At 41.8% G+C, this 12,784-nt stretch overlaps 1 protein-coding gene across 1 annotated transcript; it reads right to left on the bottom strand.

Moving 5' to 3' along the window:
* Nucleotides 1-122: 122 nt before the first annotated feature.
* LOC105006782 (germ cell-specific gene 1-like protein) lies at nt 123-11,669 on the bottom strand (the record flags this gene model as incomplete). The annotated part of the gene is made up of 6 exons (XM_010865455.4): nt 123-2,662; nt 3,308-3,419; nt 6,319-6,471; nt 9,904-9,951; nt 11,150-11,383; nt 11,633-11,669. Coding segments are annotated over 6 exons (927 nt in total), but the record flags the coding sequence as incomplete, so codon positions are not given.
* Between the last annotated feature and the right edge of the window lie 1,115 nt (nt 11,670-12,784).

Raw genomic sequence — 12,784 nt, 5'->3', positions numbered from 1 at the left:
CATCAAAACATGTTCTAGTATACTAAATATTGTATTATTACTATATTTATATGTATACAATGGTATTCACTGTTGTGTTGAGTGCCAGGGACGAACAAAGCATGGCAAAAAAGACAGACCATCTCTTTTTAATTCAAACACAAAATTGTTGGATGCATTTATGCTATCATCTACTAACGCAGTTGTCTTAAGACGGTAATACAATTGTCCATCAAGCAATTAAATGTTTCTATTTTAGGACATATTGTGAAGCAATTATGGGATAAGACATTGTTTTTTTGTTGTTGCATGGAATCAAGATAAGCAGGGATGGACAAAGTTAGAGACTGAGAAAGGGATAGAGGAACATACGAAAAACAAAGCTACTAAAACAGGGTGACCCAATGTCTTGACGACAGACAAAGTGAACCACCGCCCCCCACTGGACATTCAGAGGAACTTCCCAATCCTTCCCCATCTATCAAATGCCCCAAACTGTCTCATATCTTTTTTTTTAAACATTCCCATTTCAAAATCGAAAATGCCCTCTAAACTAAATCCCCATAAATATGCAAATGTTTGGTCTGGCTTTAAACTATAGTTGTCACACAGGTTAGGCATATAGCTTCTGTATTCAAATGTATTTCTGTAATAAACACTGAACATTTTTAGTACACAACTATTTGGCAATAAACAATTTATACTTCCTAATAGACCTTTATATCTCTGATAAAAAAAATATGAATATTATGTACATCTTAACATTTAAGTCTTATAATTTAAGTGAACAATTGCAATACATTTCACACAGAAAGTTACCAAAATAGCACTTTACAGAAATAGAATACTGTATCACTGAAGAGAAATCAGATACACACACACGCACACACACACACACACACACACACAAACACAAGATCATACTGCAACTATCAGCGCCACTGTTGGAAACAGGAAGAATTATCTTGGTTGGAAAACTATGAAATACAGTATCTTATCGAAAGCAACACAGACTAACTTCAATAAATGTATTTCAACGTACATAAATACGAAATCACTTGACATACAGTATCAGTCTGTACATTAATGCATTTTCAAACATATTTTTCAAACATACTTCAAAATCATAGTATGTAAATAATACCACCGACAACGCTGATTATAGTGCAGTTATTCATACTTGACTGACTTCTCTAAAGCTGGTTCAGTCTGATGTTGGATCATTCAACTTCTAGTCTACAATACCAGGATTTTTTTTCTGCAACACTCTATAATTCACTACAATTGTCAAGTAAACCTTATCTCATAGAAGTCATAAAAGAAATACATACATCTGCGGATGGAAAGAAAGAGACAGAAATAATGATGGCAGAGTTTTGGCAGTTTGCACAGTTATGTAGCTACATAATGGAGTCTCCAGGGTCCTATTAGAAATAAGAACAATGGGAAAAGAAGCTGGCCTTGGTTACTGTTGGAACAGAGTTGTCTTCTCAGTGCTCTGCATGCTGTTTGAATTTAATCAAAAGACTGGTACAAGAGCCACTCAGCACAGACTGAGCAATCTCTGGTCTCTAGCCTTATACTGTCATCTATTTCTACATTTGTACATGTTTACACTACATCATATTTTAACTCTCTCTATTGTTCAACAGCTAAACAGGTTTACACTATATAACCCTTTACCCGTCTCTACATTCAGTAGTTACACGTTTCAACTTTAACATCCATTATCCATCTCTACATTCAACAATTACAGGTTTCAACTTTATAGGTTCACAAAATATCTCCCTTCATCTCACATCTATCCATTTCTCATCAATGTCTTCACAATGATCCTCCATCATGTTCTCTGTCTCTCGGGTAGCAGTGCATGACAGATAGGATTCCAGCAGAGAGATGTGTCTGTGGAATTCTTTTAACGCACCTCACGGGTGGGTCTCAACGTTGAATCACAGAGGAATGCAGGACAAAAAATATAGATACACGTTCATGTCCTCTGTAAAAACAAAAGGGAAAATGTACAAACATCCGACCACGTCCATGCAGACAGACGAACACGTCAAACCAACTCACAGAAAACACTGTAAAATATAAACCCTCTCATAGTTATAAAAGGCGTAATAAACAGTAACTGAAGTGAACCTACATTGAGGTATTCTCAGTGCCAGTAGCAACACCCAGTTTAAAGACTGTAAGAGCACAACACATTCAAGCAGCAGTGGAAGACTCACCCCCCTGCCAACACTGTCCTGGGTGGGGTACTGTCCATGTTTGGAAAGATGTGCATTTGTGTGTATATGCTTATTTGTGCATGCCTTGATCAGTCCCCTGGTTCCCTTCTCAGCAGTACTCCTCCCCTTGTGGATCTGGCAGGTCATTGAGGTCCAGGTATACCGAGGCGTTGGACAGCTTCCTCCCATTACTGGAGAGATCCAGTAGTTCCTCTGCTGTGCATCCTGGACTGGGTACTGAGCTGATGTACATATCCCACACTTGTTCCACATGGCCCACACGGCCTACCTCAACGCCGGGCCCAGAGTCCAGCTCCAGTAGCTTCTGCTTGATCTTCAGGTTCTTCTCAATGTTCCTGCGCTTGTGTTTGAACTCCAAGATGGTCTTGGTGTAGCGGTTGATGATGGTCACAGAGGAGGCCATGCAGGCTGTGAACGAGCTCCATGCCAGGCTAGAGAGGGAGAGAGAGTGGAGAGAAACGACACGGTAGACATGAGCAAATTTGTAAAGAACTGTGTGTGATGTAAAAACTGTGTGTGAATATGCCATCTTTTACAGTGATGATGTAAAGACTGTGTGTGAATGTGCCACCCTTTACAGTGATGATGTAAAGACTGTGTGTGAATGTGCCATCCTTTACAGTGATGATGTAAAGACTGTGTGTGAATGTGCCATCCTTTACAGTAATGATGTAAAGACTGTGTGTGAATATGCCATCCTTTACAGTGATGATGTAAAGACTGTGTGTGAATGTGCCATCCTTTACAGTAATGATGTAAAGACTGTGTGTGAATATGCCATCCTTTACAGTGATGATGTAAAGGCTGTGTGTGTATGTGCCATCCTTTACAGTGATGATGTAAAGGCTGTGTGTGTATGTGCCATCCTTTACAGTGATGATGTAAAGACTGTGTGTGAATGTGCCATCCTTTACAGTGATGATGTAAAGGATGTGTGTGAATGTGCCATTCTTTACAGTGATGATGTAAAGGCTGTGTGTGTATGTGCCATCCTTTACAGTGATGATGTAAAGGCTGTGTGTGTATGTGCCGTCCTTTACAGTGATGATGTAAAGGCTGTAAGTGTATGTGCTTACATGTATGACCAGCTGTAGTCCCATGTCTGAGGCTTCCAGTCCTCAGGCCCCAGACTGACGGTCAGCTGGAAGGCTGTGGTGAACATCATGTGGGCCACCATGCCCAGCAGACCTGGAAAGGCCGGGTAAAAAGATTTGATCATTAAATAGGAGTATAACTATTCTAGTGCTGTGGATTAGATCATTAAATAGGAATATAACTAGTCTAGTGCTGTGGATTGGATAATAAAGAGGAGTTTAACTAGAATAGTGCTGTGAATAAGATCATTAAAGAGGAGTTAAACAAGTCTACAGTTCTGGATTAGAGTACTAAAGTGGGATGTTCAATCTTTCACCACTGGGCGGCAGCATTGAGCTATAATGCCATGAATACTATTATAGTCCTTGAGCACTGCATGCATTAATAAAGCACTAACCGGTCCCATTCAGTGACACCCCTGCACAAGACGTTGTAAAGATGCAGTAAATCCGTCTTTCAGGTTCCTTGATGATACGCTCTCCAAAATGATAAGTGGAAACCAGTGATTCACAGCACTGGGTTGAACAGAGAGATGGGCCCGTGACTGACAGAATCAACACTGGGTTGGACTGCTGGCTAACTGTAACAGTTTTTCAGATCTTCCTCTCTCGGCCAAAACCTCCAATCACCTGCCTTCTGTAGGCCAAAACTTCCAATCTCTCTTCCTCTCTCGGCCAAAACCTCCAACATCTCTCTCTGACAATCATTCTCATCCTACCTGTCTCTTTGTCTGCCTGTCCGTGTCAGTCATTCTTTCACTTCATTTCCATTCCTCTCTGCCAATTTTTATCTCTCTCCTTCCCACGTAGTTCTCTCCACCCCCTCTCCCTCCCTCTACCCTCCCCCTCTCCCTCTCCCTCTCCCTCTCCCTCTCCCTCTCCCTCTCCCTCTCCCTCTCCCTCTCCCTCTCCCTCTCCCTCTCCCTCTCCCTCACTCCCTCTCTACCCTCTCCCCTCTCCCTCTCCCTCCCCCTCTACCCTCTCCCTCCCTCCCCCTCTCCCTCGTTCCACCCCCTCTCCCTCCCTCTCCCTCCCGCTCTCCCTCCCCTCTCCCTCCCTCTACCCTCTCCCTCCCTCTCTATCCCCCTCCCCCTCGCTCCACCCCCTCTCCCTCCCTCCCTCCCTCCCTCCCTCTCCCTCTCCCTCTCCCTCCCCCTCCCTCCCTCCCTCCCTCCACCCCCTCTCCCTCCCTCCCTCCACCCCCTCTACCTCCCTCCCTCCCTCCACCCCCTCTCCCTCCCTCTCCCTCCACCCCCTCTCCCTCCCTCTCCCTCCCCATCTCCCTCCCTCCACCCCCTCTCCCTCACTCTCCCTCTACCCTCTCCCTCCCTCTCCCTCTCCCTCCCCATCTCCCTCCCTCCCTCCACCCACTGTCCCTTTCCTCTGAGTTTTTGGCTGAGTTAGTAACATGTCAGACCCTGAAAGCCAAAGCAAAAGGATAACCTCAGACTTTCATCACACCCCAAAAGCGAATAAAAAAACAGCCTCTGTCACAATCCGATTACTGGGTAAGCCCCCTAAATCCTCGAGCAGAGCTGATACCAGCAGACCTCTCGGAGTCTCCCCCTCCTTCCATTGACTCTCATGTTTATTCCCAGCATATTTTGTTAATCAATCATGTACGACATCCTCTTTACAAAGTACAGAAGCTTCAGTCCAAATCCACACACATAGCATAAAGCACCTTGTATGAGGTATTACAGAGTTCCTCAAACAGAACCCAGCACTGAAATGAGGCTGACGTCTGTAATACTTTGGTGATACATTTCATACAGGTCTTATACAATTAACAGCTTTTCAGTGTCACTCATTGATTGGAATGAATTCCACCTCCAACATTTTGCTTGATAAGATGTTATCAGTCCTACCGTAGGCGTAAGGAGGGCCCCTATGATGTTACACTAATGAATGCAGATGGAAGGTGCAACACTGCCAGAGAAGAGACAGCACTTCAGATGTTTCTTCGGTCAGAGACAGCTGTCACCTATGCAACTTTAACCTCCCACTCTCAAACTCAGCCAGGCTTATTTCCAAAGTGGTGGGTGAACCAAGCTGAAGGATTTGGAGGAACTGCTGTCTTCTTGGTAATGGTAAGAATAAAGTTAATCACCCATACTCTATATATATATATAGGCTGTTTGTGCTAAAACAAAGACCTGCAGTGTTAAAATATATAAACTCACTTCTCTCACTTCATCTCCTTACACACCCCCCTCTTTCTCGCTCAATATCCTCCCTCCCTTAAAATTCCTCTTTCTACACCTCTCCATGCACCACCGTGAAATGCGACTTTAATATGAGTTTCTCTAGCCTCGGGCAGCATTGCTCTGGAAGTCATTACAAGATGCTGAGGTGGGTAACTATGCGAGCATTTCCATACACTACACTAGACATTAAAAACAACAACAACGGTATTCCCTTTAACTGCCCCGAGATGTCTTTTACTTGAGAACAATTTAAGTGTGCTCAGTAATGGCAGTCATTTCACTGGTTGACTTGAAGCTTGTCATCTATTAAAGACACGACGTTGCATCTTTAGGACACCAAATTTGACAAAGTAGATCATTCAAATTGCAGCCACAACAGGAATGGCACACGGAATTGGGTAACATAGCACACACAAATCTAATAGTGTAACTGGATCATCCCCAGGAAGAGCAGCTGTGGCAAGAGAAAAGTCAAATAAACCCAATAAACAAAACAGTGAGTCTAGTCCAGAATAGTCTGCAGCCACATAAAAAGCAGTGAGAGAGACTGCATGGATATCAGCAAGTCAATACGAGGGCCTGTTGACTGAGTAATACAGCCTAAAGCTCCCAGCGTCAACATATTTGACAACTGTCGGGTTTCAAACCAGCAGCAAGGAACTAAGACACAGACTATAGCTCCTCGCTGGTCTATATGAGAGGAACAGATATTGGGACCAACCCTGTAGCAGGAACCCATACAAACACACCTGGCACAAACTAAAGAGAGCATGCAATGTATATTACCTGACAGGACAGTGAATATTGCAGCGAAGGCGTTGAGTTTGAGGCCGTCGATGATGTTCCCTAACTGACAGGCCTCTACGGACATGAGGATGCCCCCGGTGGCCAGGAGGAGAATATACAGACACTCTGCCACAATACACAACCACAGCACGCCTACAGAGAGAGAAGGAAAGAGGGCGGGAGGAGGACCGGGAGAGGGGATGACAAAGCACGAACCAGTGGGATGAATTGGCAAAGAGGGAGATGAGAAAAAAGAGTGATGGGAGACAGAGTGATGGAAGGGAGAGAAAGAGAGAGAGGGGGAGGCAGATAGAGCGGGGACGGTTAGGTGAGGGAGGTGGACCAGTGACCCATTCACCCATGTCATTAACCTTCCCTGTCACTGAGAAGATGCATCTCCAAGAGACACACACAGCATGCACATGAGAGCATAGCACGTCCCTCCCCTCTGCCCCAGCCGTTTAACAGACCCCAACCCGGATCATGGTGCACTTCCATCTGTTATTAACCCTGACCATGCTACACAGCCTACGTAGACGTAGAGAGTAGCGCTGACTGACACATAACACTGAACATCAAGAGCCTATCAGCTGTTTCTGAACCGAGGATGGGCGGGACCTGGTCCGCCTATTCTTTAACCAGCTCATGTAACCGTGCTTCTGCTCCGCCCATCACGTTTGACTTCCTGATGCGGTCTGTCTCAGCATTGTTTCTGCACTCACTGGGTTTCTTCTGTTCCCTGTCTGCTTGAACTATATACTTTACAAAATCCAAACTGACAATTTAGCCTGTAGTGGAAGCTAATGCCTGGCATGTGTTCCCCTGAATGAACAGCTCGGCTCCTATAAATGTGGATTTCTATTACACAGCTCCACACTAAAATGAACACCTGGTGTCATTGAAAAACAGTCTTTTAGAGTCGGTGGCACACTTTCATCAGACGAAAATCTCGACCAATCATATGACGTAATTCATATTGCTTTATTAGGAATTTTTATCAAAAATATTCAAGGATTGCTGTATGTTGTTTCATATAATCATATATATCATATAATGTGTCCAAACAAGATTTCATGACTGAAATCCCAGTGATTATCATTAATTTGGGGTTGTCCATTAGACTAGAGATTCTGTCGTTTAGGGCCAAAATAGATATCCAGAATTTCCCAATCTTTGTTTTGTTGATAAATTATATTAGGGATAAATAACAAACTACAGGTTTTTGTGCACTTAATGTACATAGGCAATTTTTTTTTGTTCAAGACATGTGGTTATGGAACCACTAACATCAGTGATTCTAAATATAATACCCACTGCAAGTAGCCATGTATACATCCAACAGTAAATGTTATGATTTAAAAAACATTGCATTTGTGGGCTACTCCAGAGGACAACATTATTTCGTATGTACCTGTCACTCCACATCGCAAAACCATACAACAAAGATTGGTTGTAAAATTGTTGCTGTTGAGCTGAATACTGACAGCAGAGACAAGAGAGAAATTATATTTATACACAACAACATAAAAAATATCTTTGTGCATCAATATCAACTAGCCCAAAATGAAGAATTTGCCAGGAATGTCGGATAGCCAAAACCCACATGGACACAGACCTGAGCACAAAAAAACATTATGCTTAAACCTAAACTTTACCCTAACCGAATGGTAAGCCTACTTATAACCCTAACCTAAACCCTAAACTCCTAAGCAAACTTCCAACTTCATGTGGTCAAATTTTCCTTGTTTAACTTTGTCAACGTTGGTAAAATGAGGACACAACTACACTATCTGCCTAGCCAAAGGATCATAGGATTGACAATTATTATCGCATTTTATTCCTAACCAGGTATATAGCAATGAAATACAAGTGCAAAATAAACCACATTAGGAATGAAAAAACCCTAGAATTTGATTAAATAATATTATCTATTCATCTATCTGTGATATTTTCATGGCAGGATCACGTTTCATAATAAAAAGCTTATTATAATTTATGATTAATGCAAATTAGTCTCATGTAGGGGTCTCTTTCACATTCTCTCACAAGATTATATGTGTTTGACCCAGAGAAAGGTACAGACTTATTGTATCAAATCAAATCTGAATTCCAATCCAGTACATTAAAACAGACAGAGGTCCTTTGGACATAAGACTGAAGACTCAATATCAATTTAGCTCTCCTTACACAGGATGGTGCATGTGTAATCAAATCTCTTTGACGTGAAGGGTAAATACAGCAGGTGAAGGGACAACTGAACTGCAATCCTTATCAGGAGTCTGTCAATTCCCCCATTTTCATTCTTTCATTCATTATGTCATAGAAATATTGAATTCTAGTCGGTATGTGTCTGGTCTTGTCCTGTTGGAAGGCTGTTCAACACTTTTCTGTGGGAATTCATTAGCCATTGAGACTAGAAAATGTGTGTGTGTGTGTGTGTGTGTGCGGAACAGTCTACTGTGTGGTAGTGAATTAGGCACGGATAGAATGCGCCAACACAGGTCAAATAAGTGAAGGCCGGACTGATAAAGGGCAGAGTGAGAAACACCATCTCTAAATCCTGTCCTTATATCCTCTGTCAGGAGGATTTCATGGAAATGAAGAAGAACAAACTCTCTATGTTGGATTAAATCAAGCAACTACAGTAGGGCTGAATCACCTGTATTTACTGATCATTAGCTAAAGCCAATGTGTTATTAGGTGTGAGCAGTGGTTTTGAAATATTCAGTGGGACCAGCTACTATTTGCAGTTGATCACTTTAGCGCCCCCCTTGGGCACTTCAGTGTATTTGTTATAGCAAGAAATTGTTGAAAACGACAGTACAGTCCTGGTTGTTTGTTTTATAACCTATTTAACGGTCTGTTTGATGCCTTTCTGGTACAGGGACATTGCGTCTATAGCACTGTATGTAAGTGCTGATTCAGTCCGCACCGCGCTATGGCCCGACACTGTTGAAAGTACAGCAGCCTCCTAGTAATCTCTGTAACATAGGGAGTAACAGGATCTAGATCTAGAACAGATAGTCATCCCCTGTATTAGTAGAACTTGTTTCTATCTGAAGCTGTCTAACGTAATGCCCAACGACTGTGTAGTGTACAGCTTGACCTGGGTGGGGACTAAAACAACCAACCTGACTGACCGCTTCACTCAAACTTTCCATTAGATTTGCTTTCTTTGTTGCCTGTCTTTGCATTCTCCAGCATGCAAACTACTGTTGTCCATTTAAACCATATAAATATAGATAGTTGTTTGCTTGTCTTTTGCATTCAACAATTCTCCATACTCTTCAAAATGGGGCCAATGGCATCTGAAATATTGCGTTTGATGTAGCACATGCATACAGTTGATTAACATAGTGTCATTATAAGGCAACTCAGCGTCATTTTGTAAATGCAAGCTCTATGGCAAGATGAATAATTTACCCAAGTTTAGTGATAATCGTCCTATAAATAAATTGCCGTCTTGTGACGAACATACACAACTAATGGACAGACACATCCTTTCTGAAATTATAAAAAACATCTTCATAGAAAATCTGTTAGTAACAAAATAAAATAACTTGTTATTTTATGCACAAAACGTACCTCTTTCATGTGAAGGTGCAACGTAAATGAAACTTCTGCAGTTCTCACCTGAAAAAGAATTTCCAAAAATCAAAGCGCAATACATTCAACAACTCCAACATTGGATGTTTGAGGTGTGTTTCTTGGTACAGGGTGGCTAATCATGTGTAATTTTATTTGCGTGCCTGAATCAGGTGTCATAAAACAGGGCTAAAGGCATGCTTATGTAGCCTACCCAGTAGCCAGTAGTTACATTCCACCTAGCCTGTTATTTCTCATGTGATGGTGACAATATTGGATGTAAGAAATAAGATTACATTTCCTTGTTTTTCTCAGAATATGTGCACAATTTTATATGGCTTAATATTTTGATTGCAAAAATCTGTATTTTATCCAACCTTTCCAGAAATGTCCTATTCCTATCATAGACCAAAAATATGTGTTCACCATAACAATGTTTGCACGCCTGGTCATTCAGAACAACAACAACCAACAATGTTAATGCAGTGTGTACGGATGGGATCAAGGGCTTCCCATTTAACTATCCAATCTATACATGAAGCATGTGCGATCTGCCCTTCAGGCTGCACACACATTTGCAACCACAGGCCTACTATGTTGTACGTCAATAAATAAAGGCTGGTCTCAGTGGAATACGTACGTTATTTCACGTATCTTTGACAGAACATGTCCTAAGAAACGTTACTTTACGTTAGGGTACAGACGGGCTACTAGAGGCAGTGTTGAGCAGAGATAAATAGAGTGACTTCCTTTTTTAAACCATAAATCTAACCTTACCTGGACCTAACCTTTTTTGTTTTTCTAACCTTAACTCAAGTAGCCTACTGTGATACCTAATCTTAGACATAAAAGTACATACAATTCTTAATATATCATTTAAAATATCAATTTGTATGACAAGATACGTTTTAGGTTTTATATATTCGTAATATATAATGCGTTTTTGCTCATTATCAACATTTTATACGTTTAGATACCGCACTCATCTACCCATAAAGTAGCATATACCAATTAGGCTATCAATGATTTGCATATGAGGTTACGTATACTTCTAAGACCAGGTAATGAATAATAGAATTATATAGATAAAAAAAATAGTATTTTATGTACATTTGTGCGAGTTTGCTCATATATCAACACGTGTGAATTACATTTTGTGTCACTTCTCACTGGATTAAAACTTTCCAAACTAGGCAGGTGCGTCACTAAAAAGTTGTTTTTCCTCTCAGAGCTTCTCTTTTCTTACCAGTCATATTGACATTGTCCTCGCATGAAAACCAGATCCCCGTGTGAAATTTTCTTATGAGATACTTGTCCTCGCCGGTCTCCCAGATGTACTGGACCAATCTGCTGTCGTTGATGTTCGAACTGTTAAACCTGATACAGAACGACTGTTTCGTGGTGACTGGTCCTGTGCAAAAAGGTTTGGCCACTTTCCGTGTCCCCTCGCACCAGAAGCTGGTAGTCAGCGCGGACACGGCTAGAATCAGAGCGAGGAAGTTCAAGGTAAGAGCTATAGATACTCTCCTTCGCCGGTCTATCCCTCCCATAATGTCGATGGAGTATATTATACACGTTAAATCCCAACGTTTTACACAATGTCCTATTTGGCGACTTCCCAGATCCTACTACAGTAATCCGGGTTTCCGTTAATATCCGCGGGCAATTTCAACTATGCAAGAATCCTGCATGTCTTGCCGATGTGCTCTTTTGAGAACCAGATACTCACTTCGAAGAGTAGCCCTCCTCCCATTCTTCTCGAAGCACCCCAACTCTCTCTTTCTCTCTCTCTCTCTCTCTCTCTCTCTCTCTCTCTCTCTCTTTCTCGCTCTCTTTCTCTCTCTCTTTCTCTTTCTCTCTCACACACACACTCCCACACAATCCCAACCTATTTATTTATGCTGTGGAAGGAACTGCCACATGTCAAATGACTCACATTGCCTATATTTGCACATTTTATTATGCCTTTCCCATTGACCACTTGGAGTGGGGGATGTATATACACATGTATGTTTTGCTACAGTAAAAAGAAAAGGCTAAGTCACTGGCAATTAGGTTGATATTGGAAAATGTGCTTCATTCATCAAGCATGTGCATGCATTTTTGTGAGTAAAACATGCATATAATATTTACCATGCAAAGTGTGAGACTAATCAATATGACCATTTGCTTGCGATTGTTTTGGATGGACAAAATAAAGAAAACTCCACATGGAAAAAGACTGTTACTTTGAAGTAGCTATATCACAATTACAAAACGCAGCTGCAGAGATCACATTACCAGTTAGCAGCATATACGTGTCAGCTATAAGATAATTAGCACACTGATATTTGAGTTTTAAAAGCAACACAAGGCAGTTAACAGAGTTCCCAAGAGGACAAGTAGTTGGTGCCTGAATTGCAGGTGCATTGATCACAAAATGAACAAAAAGATGTGTTGAGGGAACCGTCTCAAAATTCATGACATGATAGGCTGAACAAATTGCATCGCCAAACAAGTTGAAGCTGACTAACAGGGATAGACTGACACTCGGAAACTGGTTGTGTCGAAGGTCAACGCACAAAGACGCACACATTGGTGTAAGGAGCACAAAAACTGGGCCCCTGAAAAAATCTTCTTCCAACTGTTAAACATGGTGGGGGATCCGTAATGATTTGGGCAGCCATCTCGTGGGAGTCTGTCGGGTCTGATGACTGCTCTGCGTGGTTGTATAATGGCATATGAGGCCATAAGGTATAAGGTATATGAGGCCATTTTATTAGACCAGGTGCACCCTGTGGTGCAAGCATTGATCCCCCATGATGTGAGGGAATATTCTAAGATAATAATAGCCCCATACACACTGCTAAACAAATTAAAGAGTGGTTTTATGAACGCCAGG

Source organism: Esox lucius, chromosome 5, assembly GCF_011004845.1.
Source record: "Esox lucius isolate fEsoLuc1 chromosome 5, fEsoLuc1.pri, whole genome shotgun sequence".
Taxonomy (NCBI): Eukaryota; Metazoa; Chordata; class Actinopteri; order Esociformes; family Esocidae; genus Esox; species Esox lucius.
Note: the sequence above shows the minus strand (reverse complement) of the source record. Positions and strands in the feature narration are given on the sequence as shown.